General features: G+C 55.7%; 1 protein-coding gene across 5 annotated transcripts; it reads left to right on the top strand.

Moving 5' to 3' along the window:
- Positions 1 to 8,513: 8,513 nt before the first annotated feature.
- Positions 8,514 to 17,732, top strand: CPSF4L (cleavage and polyadenylation specific factor 4 like). Of its 5 annotated transcripts, XM_086687923.1 has the most exons (8): positions 8,514 to 8,625; positions 9,170 to 9,220; positions 9,983 to 10,135; positions 13,128 to 13,223; positions 14,163 to 14,256; positions 14,751 to 14,790; positions 15,952 to 16,119; positions 17,328 to 17,732. In XM_086687923.1, the coding sequence occupies exons 1-8, from the start codon at positions 8,523 to 8,525 to the stop codon at positions 17,418 to 17,420; spliced, it is 798 nt and encodes a 265-aa protein (XP_086544049.1). In that variant the 5' UTR covers positions 8,514 to 8,522; the 3' UTR covers positions 17,421 to 17,732. The 5 variants fall into 5 exon arrangements, with proteins under 5 accessions (XP_086544049.1, XP_086544048.1, XP_086544047.1 ...); XM_086687922.1 differs by lacking the exon at positions 9,983 to 10,135; XM_086687921.1 differs by lacking the exon at positions 9,983 to 10,135 and having other exon boundaries at positions 14,160 to 14,256.
- Positions 17,733 to 18,097: the final 365 nt, after the last annotated feature.

Here is an 18,097-nt window from a genome sequence, read left to right as displayed (position 1 = left end):
TAACAGGGCCACAGAAACCCCATCAGGCTGCCTTTGCTCAATGTAAATCCAGGGCTCGATGCCAAAGTGCAGATCAATGAGATCAGGCCTATGGAAAAGGCCAGACCAAAGTGATCCAAGTCATTTACCCAAGACATGGAATTTAGATTCTTCCAAAGCAGGGGTTCTCAACCTCAGCACTTTGACAAGTGGGCCCCCGTCATTCTTTGTTATTGGGAACTGTTCTGGAGGAGGTTAAGCAACATCCCTGGTCTCTACCCGCTGGATGCCGGCAGCATGCCCCCCAACTGGCTAGGTCAATCCAAAACGGCCCCAGAAGGCATTGCCAGATGTCCCATCCGGGGCTGAAAACCGCTGCTCCTGTTCCGTTTCAGGAACACCATTTCCCCCCCCCCAAACCCCGCCCCCCATAAGGGCCAATTTAAGACAAAACGGTTTTCAAGTCACATGTTTTTTATTCAAAGCAAAAAAAAAAAAAAAAAAAAAAAAGGCTATGGAGTCCCGCGGGGGAAAATGTGTACATTTGCATCTTAAATTTTACCTACTTTACTGAGAAAGCTGGCACTTCTCTTTAGCCATCAGCATGTTTCTCTGAAGGTGTAATATGAGAAGCACCATAGAGACACAGATTTCTAGTCTCTGCCTCTGGAGCCACACTGAGGAATGCACTGAGAAGGTGGCTGGGGCCGGGCTGCCCTCCGCAGACCTAGGGTGGCGAGTGCACTGTGTCATTTCCCAGGTGACTTGGAAGATGCTGCTTCAGTATCGTTTCTCGCAACCAGGGCTCCCCCCCTGCCCCCGGCGAGTCAAATCATAGCCGCCTGCAAGTGTGAGGCTGTGTTCTCCGAAGACAGAAATGGGCAGCACAGACTCGTTCGTGCGTCCCCGGCAGGTGTTTATTAAGCACCTGCTGTGTGCCCGGTGCTGTGAGAGGCACAGGAACGGTGAGAGAACGTAAGAGAGTGGACAATCGGGTACTTTTTACTGTGTTAGGAAAAAGATGCATGCTTTAATATTAAATATTAAAACGTTTTCTTTGGCCTAAACGCTCCCATATCGTCTTCTGATTTTAAGGAAATTAAAACATTTTCGTGGGCCTCTAAAAGTGCTGAGGGCCCAGCCCGGGCACTGCACCTGCTGGGCCTGATGGAGAAGCCTCACAGTGGGAACATGGGCTAGGGGTGAGGTGGGCTGGGGGTGCAAACAGAGCACCAGCAAGATAGGAAACATGTGAAACACTGGACATGGCACTAAGGGCTTCTCAGGGATAAACTGGTGGGTGTTGGGACAGGAAATGACCTGGGTCTCACTTTAATTTTTTTTTTAATGTTTATTCATTTTGAGAGGGAGAGAGAGAGAAAGAGAGAGAGCAGGGGAGGGGCAGAGAGAGACAGAGAGAGAGGGAGAGAGAGAATCCCAAGCAGGCTCTGCGCTGTCAGCACAGAGCCTGATGTAGAGCTCGAACTCATGAACCATGAGATCATGACCTAGCCGACATTAAGAGTCAGACACTTAACGACTGAGCCACCCAGGTGCCCCTGGGTCTCACTTTAGAGAAGGTAATAGGGAAGTGTCCCTGAGAGAGGAGAGTTGGAATCAGACCCACGAATGAGAGAAATCTATGATGCGAAGAGCAGGACCGGCCCATTCGAGGAATCAAGGACATCCCTCGCTTTGGCCCGAGCATCTGGGGTGGTGACATTCCTGAGAGGAGATGGCAGGAGGCACCAACTTCAGGAGAGCTAGGGTGGGTCTCAGACATCTCAAGTAGAAACGGCCAGAAGGCAGCTGTGTGGGAAGCGGGTGCCTCGGACTGGACGTTTGTGATCCCCTAAGTTAATACGTTGATGTCCTACCGTCCTACCCACCCCCCTAGTGTGATGGTATTAGGAGGGGGGCTCACCTCGGGGAGGTGAACAGGTTTAGATAAGTTCACAAACATGGGACCCCCACAATGGGATTAATGTCCTGTTGGGAGGAGGAAGAGAGACTGGAGAGTCTCTCTCCACCACGTGAGGACACGGCGAGACAGGAAGTGTACTCTCACAGGAACCGAATCTGCCGGCACCCTGATCTTGGACTCCCAGGCTCCAGAAACTGTGAGAAACGAAAACCTACTGTTCAAGCCCCCATCTGTGGTATTGTGTCCCGGCAGCCAGCACTGACTGAGACGGGGGGGGGGGGGGGGGGGGGGGGGGGGCAACTCCCCGTGTGTCTCTAGCTGCTCATCTCCCTGGAGTCATGGCCCAGAGATGCAATTCAAGCCAAGAAGTAAGACCAAGGACAGCTCCATGGCTGTGATAACCCTCCTCCCTCCCCTCCACCCCCACCGCCGACCGGAGGAAAGGTCAGCATTGGTGAGCCTCTCCCCTCTAGCCCCACTAGCTCCCAGAAGCCTGCACATGCAGGCGGGATGGGCTGGGGGGTCGTCCAGGCTGGGAGCCAGGCAGGGCTGCCCTCTGCTTGTCGGCTTCTGCCACTCACACCCACTGGGCTTGGACACAAAATGGGCACAATTGACTTCCCATCAATAGTTGGGGCCTGGAGGGTTTTTCCATCCGTACTCTGTCTGTCCGCCTTGTGACCCGAGAATCATTTAGAAGTAACAGACTGGAGGGCAGTCTGCTGTGATGGAAATGGAGTTTTTCTTCCAGACTCGATTGACCCAAAGGCAGATCAAACTCCTGACCTTGGCCCCCAATCCATCAAAATGAGTGCCCCAGGCCGTGGCTGGGAGAATCAATCCATCACACTGTCAACAGCCAGCTGGCGGTGCTGTGTCCTATAGAAACCTTCCGCCCCCCTTCTGCAAGTGGGAGGAAAGGGGTGCGTGTACCCCAGGAGGTGCACAAAGCCATCTCCTGGGATGCAGGGATAGATACAGATATGAGAACCCGGCTAATAATTACTGTGGATCCTGACATTGAATGTTTCTCTCCTTTACAAAGCATAGACAGCTTCAAGGCTGTAGGGAAGACGACCCCCTTTCCTGGGACTGCTGGATTCTGGCTAACGGGCTGCTCCGAGTCCTTCTGGGGGGGGTGGGGGCCTTCCTTGGAGAGCAGCCCCAGGGCTTTGCAGCCGCAGGTTCTTTCTAAAATGCAGGCCGGGGGCATCTGGCTGGCTCCCGTTGGTAGAGCATGAGACTCTTGTCTCCGGGTTGTGAGTTTCAAGGCCCACATTGGGAGTAGAGCTTAATGAATGAATGAATGAATGAATGAATGAATATGAAGGCGTCAGCAAGTCTGCATTTCTTCTGGAGGTACTAGGGGAGAATCTTGCCTCCTCACTTTTTACAGCTCCCGGAGACCTCCTGCCTTCCTTGGCTTATGGCCCTTCCTCCATTTTCAAAACCAGCAGAGTAACTAACGTCTTCAAACCTCTCTCTCTCTTTCTCCTTTCCTGCCTCCCTCTGGCTCTCCTGCCTCCCACTTTTAAGTCCCCTTGTGATGACATTGGGCCCACCCAGACAATCCAGGGTAACCTCCCCCATCTCAAGATCCTTAACCACACCCACAAAGTCCCCTTTGCCACGTAAGGTAACTTATTCACAGGTTTCAGAGATTAGGACGTGGGCATCTTTGGGGGCCAGTATTCTGCTCACTAGAACACTGATAAAAGCTGCGCCTTGTTCGTTCTGTATCCTTCAGCATGAAGAGAAGTTCAACAATATTTTTGAGTGAGTGCTGAGTGAATGAACGAAAGACTAGCCCCCTAGAGGCTGGGTGGGGGCAGAACCATCGAGGGGACGCCGGAAGGGCTCTGGATAAGGAGGAAGAAACCAAAGTGTAACCTGAGCTGGCCCCATCACGCCTCTTCTGCTAACTCATTTTTGCTGGCGGTCTGGACCTGTGGCATTCCCCCCAGAGCTGCCGGTGACAGGGCATAGGAACCCCAGGAGGCTCCAAGCAGCCTCTGCTCCCCCTGGAAGGGCTCTGGGCACAGAAGCTGAGGAGAGGACGGCCTGTGGACCAAGATGCACGGAGGTGGCAACAGTGGGGGAGAAAAGCTATCAGGACCCCCTGAGCCCCACAATGTCCTGTCTCCTTGACTCTGAGACCCAAAGTGCGTGTCACATGACCTCTCAGTGGCCTCAGCACGCTCTCGAGCCTGAGAGGTCAGGCTCCTGCAGACGGAGCCTATGGTCTTTGGGAAGCTCATCTAAGTGCGACACCTACTGGTTCAGGCAGCCCTTCTCACCTCTCAGCCCTGGTTTCTTTGTCTGCAAAATGGGTACAAGCAACTTGAACAGTTGCAAGTCAGGACAGGAGGAGGCCCAGATGAGAAGTGTGGGTGGCTCATTAGTGCCATTACTGAGCCCGCGCCCCTGGGGGAGACGGATGCCTTTCCTAGAGTAGACTTCCTAGAACCACCAGACTCCCAGAGACCAAGCTCTTGAGCAAAGGCAGAGCAGACCCATCCCAGCTGCTGGAGCTCCCTGCCCTGCACTCCAAGTGGCTATTGTGAGGCCAACAGCTGTCCCCGCCAAGTGGCATCTCTGGGGCACAGAGCAGTGGTGAGGGCAGGGCACACTGGCTCATTGTCCTTGGGGCTGAGCTGAACAGCAGCAGCTGTGGGTCACTGGGGGATCCTCTGACCTCCACTCCATCTCAACACCATGGCTATCCAGCCACCGGGCCCGTCCCTGCTGGACTTAGAGCGGCCCCTCCAGCAGCGCCTGAACAGCATGGAGCCCCCTGTCTCCTAGGGGGGCCCCTGTCTCCTCTTTTATCAGGGGCCCTTAGGAACAGAAAGCTTGAGGAAGGTGGCACCTTGGGCCTGGGGGCAGGACACCGTTCCTCACTCCTTATGGCACATACCTTCTGGGAGGGACGGCTCCCACCCAGCTACTCCCTGATGTCAGGCACCCACATGCCCATATGTACTTCTCACACAGCACCCCGGGTATGGTCACACTGTGGGTCCCATTTCACAGATGCAGAATCTGGGGTTCAGGGAGGTGATTAAATGACTGGCCCGCGATCACGGGCTAGGGCCCCGCAGAGCCTGGATTTGAACCCTGGCCTGCCCAATGCCACAGTCTATACCCGTGGCATGAACTCAGGGTGCCCAAGGCGGGAGGTAGGCAGATTGATGCACAGACACCAGGGAGGAGGGCCTGGCCACACTCGGCCCGGAAAAGCACTGGCTGAGATTGATCCAAGGCCAGGGGGGACGGGCTCGAGGACCTCCCCCAGTTCCTGACAAGAGAATTCTAGAGCTCCCTGCACGCCTGCTTTTCAGAACAGTGCATCTATAGAGGGAAAGGGGCAGGGTGATGCTGATTCAGGAAATCTGCAGCCGGAGTTAAGTGGGTGCCTCATAATGATGGTGATTAAAAATTAACACCACTGTTTGCAGAACGATTTGGGTGTCCACTTTGCAGCCATGAATTAATTAATCGATGAAAACACCAGTGCTGGGGACAGGCTCCGGGGCACAGAGAGAGGACTATGAGGTTCCAGAGGAGGCACCCAGCTCCCCACTCCGGCGCCTTCTCTGGCCTGGGGCTTGCTTTGTGTCTCTGCACAATGGGGTTGCTGGTGCACTTGGGGAGCCTTGACGTGGTAGTATACACGGGGGGCAGCCTCCTGGTTCGAGTGACAAGAGTGCGAAAGGATTTAGGAGGTGGGAGACCCAGACCTGCCCCCAGTTGCCACCAATTAGCTGTGGGACCTCGGTAGTCACCTACTTCCCTGTGTGTCTATTTGCTCATCTGTAAAAGGGGTGAGGTCTCCTGCAGCTGAATTTCCGAGCGGGTGGATGAATTAGTTTGCTGGGGCCACCATAACAAATTATCACAGAGGCGATGGCTTAAGACAACAGACATGTCCTCCCATCGCTGAGGCCACAGGTCCGAGAGGGCGGTGCAGGCAGGGCGGGCTCCTTGGGGAGAACCATTGCCGCCTCCGTCGCCTCCGTCGGGGTCTCTGGGGGTAGCCGGCCACCCTGGGTGCTCGGCAGCCACCAGAATCCCGTCTCCTCCTCCGTCTTCATAGGGCTCCTTCTCTGCGTCTCTTCCGTCGCTGCGTGTCCCAAACTCTCCTCTTGTAAGGCCCCCAGCCATGGAGTTTAGGGCCCACACGAATTCCAGGAGGACCTCACTGAGATCCTTAGTTACATGTGCAAAGATCCAATTTCCAAATCAGGTCACATTCACAGGTACCAGGGGTTAGGACTGGGTCTCCCTCTTTGGGGGAGACCATTCAACCCACCCTAGAAGGCATTTGGGGTAAGCAAAGGCTGCGAATGCCAGCTGCTGTCATTCTTAGGCCAAATCAGTGACTGTGCTCTGGGACTGGGGAAGTCATCTAGGCAGCATCCTGGGCACGCCCTTGGCCGGCCAGGCACTCAAGAGGTGCGACCGGGAGTCCGGGTCGTGGGCGGGGCCTTGAACGAAAGAGGAGGGGCCGCTGGGGTGGATGGAGGGAGGAGTCTGCACGGGGGCGGGCGGGGGGGGGCCTCCTCCAAGCTCGGCTCTTGCCAATGAACCCTTTCCGGCCACCACAGTGCAGGGAAGCATCCCTGGAGATATTTCCAGGCTCTAATTATTATTTTTATCATCCCTTAAATAGCTGCCTGTCCTCTCCTCCTCCATCTACTCTCCAGGGTGCCTAACCCTTCCGGGACGCTCCACTGGCTTCATGATAGAAAACTAAGCTCTAAGAGACACTCGAGTTTCAAATGCCAATCTTGTCACCCCCACCCCTCTAACAGAAGGACTAAACCCTGACCAACCCCCTCCCCACCACCATGTTGCTTCATTCTCCATGCCTTCATATGGCTGGCCTCCCTTCTGGAACATGCCCATCGCCACCAGACGCTCTTCGGCCGCCCCTCCCTGCCCGTGCTGAGCGCCCCCCCCCCCCTTACCGTTCATACCCCTGTTAACCTCCCCCTGTTAGCCATTATCGTCCCCCGGGACCAGCGTGTACCTCCCCACTTGGCTGGGCTGTCCCTGGGGGCAGGAACGCAGCACTCTGTTTTGGGGCCCCAGTCCCTTGTACGTAGATGCTCTGTGGATGTTTATGGAAAGAAACCATCGAGAGATCAGGATTTGAATTCCGTGTCACCATCTTCCCAGCTGTGTGCCCTGGGCCTCGCTGAGTCGTGATGTCCTCATTTGCCAGCCTGCCTGCCCTGCAGGGATAGTGTGTTGATAGATGAATGTGTTCTCAGGACTACTAATCAATGCACGGGAATAGGGTTCCTGCCCCAGGGGCGCCCCTGTGCCCCAGCCTCCCACAGGCCCCGGCTTGGCCCCCTGCCTCCCTGGGAATGAAGTCAAAGGGAGGCCCGGGCTTTTGGAAACTCTTGGATCCCTTCCCCGCCCCTCCCAGCCCCGCCTCAGCTCCAGGTGTCTCTCCCCAGCTATTTTCTTTTCTGATCCCGAGTTCAAAAGAACACCACCAAATCGAGGAGGAGCGCGGCGACAGCCACGGGAAAACAAAAGCCAGCAAGCAGGCTCCTTCTTGCAGGCCCGCTCGGGCCTGCAGGGCGCTGCCCACCTCTCCCCGCTCGCTCGGTCCAGGAAGGAGGGCGTCGGGGTTCTGCGGGCTCCAGTGCGACTCTGAAAACACCAGCTCCAGTTGGAGGGAAGGCCAGTTCAGGGCCAGGGCGTGGGGGGAGGGGGGGGAGCCTGCCCTAGTTAGAGCCCTAAAATGCTCCTTTGAAAGCACTTTCAGATGTCCCCAGCCCTGGGGGCAGGGGTGGTGTAATAATAATAAAACAACATTTGCATAGAGATTTCGTTTACAAAGCACTTTCTCAGGGGTGGGAGGCGCTGGGGTGGCCTGTGGAATCCTGGCTGGGAGGCCTCTGGTTGGTTCCACCCCCAGCCGAGCTCGCGATTGTGTGCGCGTAAACAAAGCGCTATTCATCCAACTATTTCCGATTCCTCTGGATTTCGTTCCTTTTTCCCTCTCCCATGAAGAGCACACTCAGGGCTTGTCACTCAGGCCAGAAAAGGGATGTCAGGAGTCCCAGAGGGAGGGGTCGGCTGGGACCCGATTGGAGGGAAGCGGGGAGGCGGGGGGGGGGGGGGGGGGGGCGGGGGCTCCCTCCCTCTGCACCCCTGCCCCGCCCACCCCCTCACCCTTTGGCCCCCAAGCTCCTGGGAATCAGAACAGCCTCGCTGTGGTCGGTTTGTGCAACTCTGCTCAAGGCTAACCTGTGGCTTTGTCTTCATGTTGAAAGACTGAGCACAGGTTTGGTAATGTCTGCGCATACGCCGTGCGTGCGTACGTGCGGCTTTGCTAATTCTTCCCCAGCGGCGCGCATTGTGAGCTGGATGTTAGGTACACCGCGCGAGGGCGCGGGGCCCCGGGGCGCCTGCACCTGCACCTGGTGGGAGTAAGAAGACAGCTGTGCCCAGAGAGCAGCCCAGCTGTCACCTGGCCCCTGGCATCCGGGGATGAGGGGGGCAGCACCAGACCCTGCCCCCTTAAGGGCCTCTGATGAGCTATATAGGGTGCACCTGCAGGGGCTTGAGCAGGTTTGGGCGGCTCGGCAGGAGATGGAAGATGCAAGAGATCATTGCTGGGCTAGAGCAGTTCACCTTCACCTTCGAGAAGGATGTAGAGATGCAAAAGGGCACTGGACTCCTGCCTTTCCAGGGCATGGACAGTGAGTGAGGACAGGGTGTCAGCCGTCCCCCTGGGGGACCTTGCGCCGTTCTCTGGGCTTCTCCGCTCAGCCCCTTCACTGCGGCACACCAGGGGGACCGAGTTGGGGACTGGGGCCTGCCACCCGTGATTCTCAGCTCAGCACCCCCCTTCTCAGGGGCTGAGGGCTCCCCTCTTACATACTCTCCAGGATTCCAGGAGAATGGAGCTGACTTCCAGGCAGCCCATTTTCCAGACGGGGAAAGCAGAGAGACACAGAAAGGGAATGGTGAGAAGCCAGGAAGTCCACATTGGCCTCCTGAGTTGCCTTGGGCCCCTCCATCACCTGTGTTTCAGAGTTGGGGGCTTAGGTGTTGAGGTCTTGAGGCTGGTTCTGGAGGCCAGCATCCAAAGAGCCAGGCCCAGCCCCCAGGCCCAAGCTTTGGGGAGGTTCAGGGTTGCGGGGGTGGGTGGGGGTGGGTAGGGACTTCCTGAGGAGGAAAAACCCCCTGGCAGGTGCAGCCTCTGGTGAAGCTACCTTCTCTCTTTCCTTCTTCCCCTTCTAGAGTCGGGCTCAGCTGTGTGCAACTTTTTCGCTAAAGGGCTCTGTGAGAAAGGTGGGTCAGCAGGTGAACCGGAGCGTGGGGGGCTGGGGCCGTCTACATATCCATGCCCTCTTGCAAAGAAATCCAAGTGCTCTGGTGGAAGGTCACACCCAAGCGAGTCATTGGCCGGGTGAGGGTAGGACTATTTACAAAGAACCCCTTCCCAGCAACCCTCACATTCTATCAGAGGGTTGGCCAAGCATGAGGCTGGGCCTGTTTAGGAACTTGGGAACTGGGGCATCCTTCCTGCTGATGGCCGTACCCCCCGTAAGAAGGTAACAGAGTCACACAGGACATTTCTACTTCCTTCTCAGTTGTTAGTTACAAAGCCGGCTCTTAGGTGAGCACGTTAGGTCTCCGGGGTCAGGAAACACAACCTTTGAGGGGGGTTTCTGAGACCTGGTTTTAGCAGGCCCTTAACAAGCACTATGTGCCAGGGGCTGTGCTGGCCCCGGGCTGTGGGGGCCCCGGGCTGGAGCCACGGCTCTGCTCTCTGGTAGGAACCCCACCCTAAGCCTGGAGGAGAGGGGGGCTGTGAGGCTGCTGGGAGCTGTCCTGACCCCCTGGGGCTTCCCGGGGTTTGAGAAGCACGAGGGCAGGCCAGGCAGAGAGGAAACTTTGGGCAAAGGTGTGGCAGTGCTAAGACGACAGCCCGTCCTCCGTGTGGCCTCCACCAGGGGTCAGGTGATGGGATGGACGAGGGGCACGCTCCTCGGGAATCCCAGGCAAGCAGGGGGCGGGGGTGCTCCCAGCTGGCTGCTCTGCTGTTCCCAGGGAAGCTCTGTCCCCTCCGGCACGACCGAGGGGAGAAGATGGTGGTGTGTAAGCACTGGCTGCGGGGACTGTGTAAGAAGGGCGACCAGTGCAACTTCTTGCACCAGTACGATGTCACCAGGATGCCTGAGTGCTACTTCTACTCCAAGTTCGGTAACGCCCCTTCCTGGCTCCAGCCCTTACCTAGGGGGGTTGGCAGTGGGGACTGGGGAGACAGGAAGACATGTGACAGGGAAGCCCAAAGGAGACTGTGTATGTCTCCGGTGGCCGACCGGGCCTCTCTGAGCCCCAGGAGCCTGCTTTTCCAGCCCCCTAGGAACAGTGGAACTGTACTCTGGGATCCCTGTTTCACTGGCCCACAGGCTCGGGCACACGCTAGTAACCCCCACCCCCACCCCCACGGGAAGGGTGGGGTGAGGCTGGACTCAAAGGCTGAATTGTTTCCCTCTGCAGTCCTGGCTAATCACATACCCGGACTGACTGTCCGGAAATAAGCCTGGAATGGGCCGTGTCTCTGTCCCCGGGGTGGGTCCGGGCCAGCGTTTCCCAAACAGCAGGATTTGAAAGCCACTTTCACGATGCTTGCCAAACACAGAAAGCACCTGTGCCATTGACCTGTGTCACTGTCGATTCTTCCGACTGTCTTGTTTTACGGAGTGTTATTTTAGAAGAAAACTTTGCATTGCTTCCGTAAGCGGAAAACTAGCGTCTCTTATTGGCAATGCAGGGTCACTGTAAACATACAGTCATGAGGTTCAGAAGCACAGCCTCTAAAATTATCTTGTGTGGTCGGGTTGGGACCAGTGTCCTCCTTCTCTCTGGCTTTCAGACCTCCTTTTGTCGTGCACAGGGCTGCCCGGGGCAGGAAGCCACAACCACTTGCCACCTCATTTAAGATTGAATCGGCAAGTGTGCCTCAGATCTTGTAAAATATCCTCCCAGTGAAATTCTACAGCTCAGTGCTTTCCAGAGCTGGAAGGAGCCTTAAGGATTATCTAGTCCAGTGCTTTTCAAACTGTGTTCCAAAAGAGTGACCTGGAGGGACAGAGAGCTGCCACAGTCTTCAGGGACGTCTCTGACTGGGGCAGGTTTGGGGTAAGCTGCCCTTAGTGCCAGTGGCGGGGGGGGCAGTGGGGGGAGGTCCCGGCTATTTGGGAAGAAGGTGAAGCATCCCCAAAGAGCTCCTCCCAGGCCGAAATTCTGTGTCCTGCCTGCTGGGAGTTGAGGTCCCGCAGCCTGCATGTGTTCTTGGAAGGGAAGGACAGAGTTTACCTGAAGCTCAGCTTCCCTTGGTCAGCACCTAAATAAACCTCTTTCATTTAAAAATGCCACTTACCATTAAAAAAAAAATTATAACATTTATTTATTTTTGAGAGCTAGAAGGTGACAGAGCACCAGTGGAGGAGAGGCATAAAGTGGGGGGGGGGGGGGGGGGGCACAGAATCCGAAGCAGGCTCCAGGCTCTGAGCTGTCAACACAGAGCCTGATGCAGGGCTCGAACTCACGGAAACTGAGATCCTGACCTGAGTGGAAGTCAGACGCTTAACCGACTGAGCCCCCCGGGCGCCCCAAAGTAATTATCGTTCTTATTGGAAGTAAACTGTTTTATGTAGAACATTATGTTGGGAGGTGTTGGAGTGGGAAGGGGCAGCTGAGGGGGCCCAGGGTCTTGGGCCCTGCAGCTGGCTGGGCTTTTCTAACAGCTACCTGGGGGACTCCGAAAAGGCTGACTGGAGGGTGAGGCGCGGGTGCCACCTGCTGGCCGCCAGAGGAATGCAGCGAGGCGCATCCAGGCCAGGACAGAAAGGCAGCATTGCACTGGCAGGTGACTTCCTGCCGCTGCCTCCGCCCGCCCGCTGCCTCCTAGATCAAATGCTCGCCAGCCCTAGGGGAGGGATGTCACTTCCATTCCTCAAAAGGCGGGAGCCCAGAGGCTGCACTCTGCCCTGGGCTGCACACGGCACTTCCCCTCTCTGAGCACTGCTGTCCTCATTTGTGAGGCGGGAAGGCCAGGAGGGAATGGTGATTTCAAACTGTTAGGCATCAGCGGTGAAACCTGCTTTGCAGAAGGGCGACCTTTAAGTAGATCTCTGGAGAAGTCTGAAAACCAATGGGGCGAACACCATCAAGTCCTTTTGGCTGTGAGAAGCACCGAGTTGTAGACTTTTTTTTTTTTTTTTTTTTAACGTTTATTTATTATCGAGAGACAGACACAGAGCGTGAGCAGGGGAGGGGCAGAGAGAGGAAGACACACAGAATCCGAAGCAGGCTCCAGGCTCCGAGCCGGCAGCACAGAGCCCGACACGGGGCTCAAACCCACAGACCATGAGATCATGACCTGAGCCGAAGTCAGTCGCCCAACCTACTGAGCCACCCGGGCGCACCCGTGAGTTGTAGGCTTTTAAGGAGGATGGGATTGGAAGCATCCACCAATTCTCTACTCACATGAGGTGAAAGATGAACTGATTCCTCCCCATGCTCCTTCAGAGCCCTGGGCTCCTGCAAGAAATCTAAGAGTGTTCTTACAACAATTCTCCAGTGGTCTGTCCCACGAGGCTGGCTCCTTCTAGAGGACCCGAGTCTTGGTCTATAACCCACGGCTTACAGCACAGGCATCGTGCAACCACAGGGGTCCCTGTGTAGCATCTAGCATCAGACCACCGCCAGCTTTGGAGCTGGTCTTGTTGGCCTGTCCGCCAGAAAGGACTGTACCCTGGTTCTAGAAGCACCGTAGGTCTCCGTCGCAGAGACGAAGCACAGAGGGCCTTGACTGAAACGCATCCACACTGTGTCCTCTTGGATCTTTAGGGGCTCGCTCTGGCTCTTCTCTCCCCGCCGCTTCTTCGTTCCTTCCTCTCTGGTGGCCTCCAGATGCCTTCTGTCCCAGTCCCTCCCTCTGGATATCTGGCCCTGCCTCTGCTCTTCCAGATGTGTTTATTCTTACCCAAGTCCTACTTAGCAAGTAGTATTGGGATCCATTCTTCTTAGATTGCAAGGAGGATTAGAAAATCCTTGCTGTCTTCTAAAAGCTGCTGCTGATGGAAGGAAGGCAAGTGGAGGCTAGGCAAGGCGGTCAGTCCACTTTGGGGAGGGTGGAAATGAGCGTCAAGATGAGCCTGTTTTTAAAGAATGCTGGACTTTTCAGGTGATTGCAACAATAAGGAATGTCCCTTTCTCCACGTGAAGCCAGCTTTCAAGACCCGGGACTGTCCTTGGTATGACCAAGGTTTCTGCAAGGATGGTGAGGCCCCGATGGAAAGGGAGCACTAGGTGATCACGATGTGGGGGGTGTCCCCAGCAGGGGAAGGATGCATATTCCTGATAAGGCTCCGTGGGGGTGTGCCCCTGGGTTAAAATCCCAACGGAAGACCTTTCCATAGTTCTCCCCCAGGCTCGCCCTGATGGAAAAGAACCCTCTGTGTATTGTAACATTCAGCCTGGCATGGCTTCTCCCAGCAGGCTTACTTGGGTTCAGATCCCAGTGACTTCAGAATGTATCAGCTGCGTGACCTTGAACGAATTGCTGAACGCAGTTCCTCACTTATGGAAAGGGGAAACAGCTCCTTCATAGGGGTATTGAGCTGGTAGATATAGGACCTCACAGGAAGCCCTTGGCATCAGGTCTGGTCCAGGGGAGACCGACCACATGCATTCTCTTGTCTATTTCTTTTACCCAACTGGGGGGGGGGGGGGTGCTGTCACCTAAGCGTGCTCCACCTGCCCCATTAAGAGGCAGGGTCCCCCCATTGGAGTCCCTGTGCTCTGAGTACTGCGCCCTTTACTTTCATTGGTGTTCAGGTGCACTGTTCTGAGTCCTCGGCAGTGTTCCTTTGGGGGCATTTTAGGGGACGATTAGTAAGCTGTGGTGGGGTTAGTCTTTCCTCAGCTGTAGCTTCTGGAGCTAAGTAAAGGTGACAAATGACAGTCTACAACCACGTAAATCCTCCAAGATGCAGTGTGTCAGGGACGCCTCCGACCCCACTGCTCAGCACTGGCCAGCTGGCACCCACCCCAGCACATTCTGAGGTAGCCATTCCCCTCTCAGTCACGTGGCTAGGAAGCAGGTGCTTTGGGCAGGAAAGGACAAGGTTTATATACCCTGTTAAGTGGAGAGCTATGACTGCCATACCCTCCCGGTGAGATTTGTCATGTGTGTTTCTGGCTGTTCTCTGCCCAGCAGGTCCCCTGTGCAAACACCGCCATGTCCGTAAGATCATGTGCGCTAACTACTTCGTGGGCTTCTGCCCCGAGGGACCCAGGTGCCAATTTGCACAGTAAGTATGACACCTGGATTAGCAACTCTAGTACGGTGCCTGCTTTCTGGCTTCTGGATCTAGATCCTTCTATACCTTCACTGGTCCAAGGTGGAAAATGAAGTGTCTGGTGAGCATGCCCCCCCTCCCCCCTGCAGTGATTTCCTTGCTAGCTCACCCTGCATTGCCCCCCCCCCCCCCCCCCCGGTGCTGCACCGAACTCTACCCCAGGCTGTTCATGTGTATTTGTGCGGGGCTGACAGGCATGCGGGGCTGACAGGCATGTAGCTCTTCCCAAACTGTTCTAGAAATGAGCAGAAACACTTAAAACCCACCCCAACCCTCTGCAGTTCTCCATCATCCCCAGGCTGGGGCATGGGCTCCTTCCCCAGGGGGCTCAAAAACCGGAAATCTGCAGTAAGCTGGCGAGGAGCACGCTAATGAGCAGGTGATGGAGGGCTGGAGCCAGGCTGTAACTGTCTCTCTCTCGCTCTCTCTCTCTGTACTTCCCTCAGTCCCAAGATGAATCTTTTATTCAACCCGAGTTTCACGAAGGTGAGTGTGCAGGCAGGGAGGGGGCAGGGGTGTTTCGTTCCCTTTACCGCACGCGCTCCCTGGAGAGCACTTACTCTGTCTGGCACCGCACTACGCCCAGCTGCCCTCACCCTCGCACGATCCGCTCCAAGTACCCGTCCCGGGAGAGGCACCCGCCACGGCCCAGACCCCCTCCCACCTCTGCAGCCTCTGCGGCAGGTAGCGGCCCTGCTCAGCTCATCAGCCCTCGAATTCTCCTTAGTGGGCGGCATGTGTGTGTAAGCAACCTGTGGGGTTCCAACTCACGACCCTGAGATCAAGAGTCGCATGTTCCTCCAACTTAAGACAGCCAGGCGCCCGACAAGACCAAGGGGCCCAGCTCCGGGCTTGCGGTCCAAAGTCGTTCCTCTGCATCGGGACCATCCTGGTTGTGCCCGGTCCCTGCGGGAACACATACTCTTCCCACTGCTACCAAGCACTGACGAGCACCCGCATCAGGGGTCAGCAAACTACAGCCTGGGGGCCAGATCGGGCCACTGCCTATTTTTGTACAGCCCAGCACTTGCAGTGGGTTTTTTGTTTTTTTTTTTTAAAGATCGTAGGGGAAAGAAACCAGAATATACTGTAACACGTGAAAATGAAAATGTCAGTGCTCGTAGTTTTATTGGAACCGGGCCACGCTCATGTACGCGTCATCTACAGCCGGTCTCATGCTTAGGAGTGGCTGCGCCGGAGCCCAGACGGCCTGCAAGGCCGGAAATCTTTCCTCTCTGGGCTCCTACAGAAAGTCTTTGCTGACCCCTGGTCCGGAAGACTGAAAGCCGGACGGCCAGTTAAGTCTGAAGGAGGTCAAAATAGGCGTGGGAACGGGGGCGGGCGCTTAGCCCCTGTCAATCAGTGGCCCCACATCCGGTCCCTCAGCCAGAGGGAAGGCCGGCGCCGGCTCGGAAGGGCGCCCTCTGCCGCTTCCAGGTGGGATCTTGGCTGGAAGGTGGGAAGCCTCCTCAATGACTGTGGGCGATCCACAAGCCCAAGTCTAAGGCTAGTCGGGAGCCACGCTGTCGGCAATTAACGCCGCAGTAAAGCACCTTGAAACCTGCTTTGCATGTACACGCCTGGCCGGAGCCCCTGCCCTCAGTGCAAAGTCGCCACGTCTGCAGTGTTTTCTCCTGACTTTATCAGCAGCTTGTCAACTGGCCACGGGGTTCAGCCCCTCCTGCTCGTGCCTGGGAGCCTCGCAGGCCCCCTTCCCCGCCGGAGGGACCGCTTCTCCCAGCTCAGAGGCCCCAGCAGCACCTGGGCTCCTACCACCTGGGACTCAGGGCGCCGGAGCCCGGCCCGTGCTACAGGGTGAGTAGCTGCGGTGCGACTCCCTTCGGGTCAGGTAAGACCACCACACTGGGGTCTAGGGGTGTGAATGAGGGCAGGGAGTAGGCACTGGTAACCCCAATGTTACCCTAAGTCTCCACGACCTCATCTGACTTACCTCTCTGGCCAGACAAGACTTTCTTTAAAAGCTACTAAGTTAAACAGCTTTCATCACCTTCTTTGCTGCGTTACCAGTTCTGAGTTGATCTATAATGTCCTCAAGATTTAGGGGGCAGGATTTCCTAAGGGAATGTAGCACTTTGGTTTCCTTTTTTCCCCTGGTTTATCAAGAAGAAAAACATCATACATACCTTCACGAGATAAACTCTACGCTGTTCTGTGCTTTTTATTTTAGAGATTTTATTTGTAAGTAATCTCTACACCCAATGTGAAGCTCCAACTCCCCACCCTGTGATCAGGAGTCCCACGTTCCACCAACTGAGCCAGCCAGGTGCCCTGACTGTCCTGTGCTTCTGGCCACTCTACACTGTAAGAGCAAGCTCCACCGGGAGAGGCCAGGGAACAGGGCCCTTGCCTTTCTCATACGTTTGATTCCTGGGGCCTCTGAACATCCAGAGCCCTGTTCTCTGGGATAGTGATAATGGCTTGAATCTCAAGGTCTCTCAGGCCTGAAACAGAGCTTCATTTAAGACAAAATCCATCAAGGGTACCTGGGTGGCTCCGTCGGTTAAGCGTCCGACTCTTGGTTTCGGCTCAGGTGGGGATCTCACAGCTTCATGGGTTCAAGCCCTGTCAGCCGCGCTGAGTGCGGAGCTTGCTTGGGAGTCTCTCTGCCCCTCCCCCACTTGTGCTGTCTCGGTTTCTCAAAATAAATAAAAGAAAAAAAAAGCTAGCTAGGCAGCTAACTAGCTTTTTTAAAAAAAATTTTTTTTAACGTTTATTTATTTTTGAGACAGAGACAGAGCATGAACGGGGGAGGGTCAGAGAGAGAGGGAGACACAGAATCGGAAGCAGGCTCCAGGCTGAGCCATCAGCCCAGAGCCCGACGTGGGGTTCGAACTCACGGACCGTGACATCGTCACCTGAGCCGAAGTCGGACGCTCAAACGACTGAGCCACCCAGGCGCCCCGGCAGCTAACTAGCTTTTATGGTTCCTTAGACAGGTTAAGATGTTTCTATTGAGATTTGAATTTATGAAAAGTTACACCCTTAAAATCTTTTTCTTTTAGTGTCGAAAACCGGGCCATTATGCCAGCAAGTGTAGAAAGACTCCAACAGGTAGGAGTTATCAAAAAGTAACCCCTGGTCTGTGGGGTAACTGAAGACCTTCTAGTGAAGACACCCAGTGGCCGCGCTGTGGGGTCCTCTCTGTTCCCAGTGAACCCTACTGTCCGCCTCAACAGGGTAGGAGATGCGAGAGTAGCGTGCTGCATTCGGGCTTATTTCCTCTCATGCTGTCTGTGAACGAGCTGCTAGAAACACAACAGGACTGGAGGCATGCAACCTGTGGCAGGACGAGTTAGCCATAAAACGGGGGAGCAGAATGCACATAAACTCTGAACCCAAGCTAGTGGGAACAGCCGCCCCCCGTCTGCGCGGCTCCCGCACCCGCTACGAGACCAGCCTGGGCTGCACGTGGCCTCACCTGCTGCTGCAAACTGGTGATTAAACTCCATGGTTTCCTTTGGCATGACAGCCGCTTCCCCGTTACGGCTTACTTAAATTTAAGGCTGGATCCTGTGCACGCCCGATGTGAGGAATTATGGGGAGGGAGACGGTACACACCAGTCTTATCCTGGGGAGGTAGGGGCGTGACCTGGACCATTTAATGCCATTCTGTTTACGCGGATGCGGGAGTCAAGTGAGTCTGACCCACTGGGAGAGGAGCGGGGAGGTTAAAGTAGAGACTTTTGGAGAAATGGAGAAAACAGTAGAAGGTGTGAGTAGGACGCACCCCCCCCTCACCCCCACCAGCCTGTGGCAGGTGGAGACGGCCACC

The sequence above is a fragment of the Puma concolor genome, chromosome E1 (assembly GCF_028749965.1).
Source record: "Puma concolor isolate L17-30 chromosome E1, mPumCon1.1.hap2, whole genome shotgun sequence".
Lineage (NCBI taxonomy): Eukaryota > Metazoa > Chordata > Mammalia > Carnivora > Felidae > Puma > Puma concolor.
This window is presented reverse-complemented; position numbering and strand designations above follow the sequence as displayed.

Bases quoted from the DNA above. Each gene is read 5' to 3' on its own strand.
- CPSF4L (XM_086687923.1), top strand. From the start codon at position 8,523: ATGCAAGAGATCATTGCTGGGCTAGAGCAGTTCACCTTCACCTTCGAG. The intron at 9,221-9,982 runs GTGGGTCAGCAG...TGCTGTTCCCAG, and splicing joins TAAAGGGCTCTGTGAGAAAG to GGAAGCTCTGTCCCCTCCGG. The intron at 13,224-14,162 runs GTGAGGCCCCGA...TCTGCCCAGCAG, and splicing joins CCAAGGTTTCTGCAAGGATG to GTCCCCTGTGCAAACACCGC.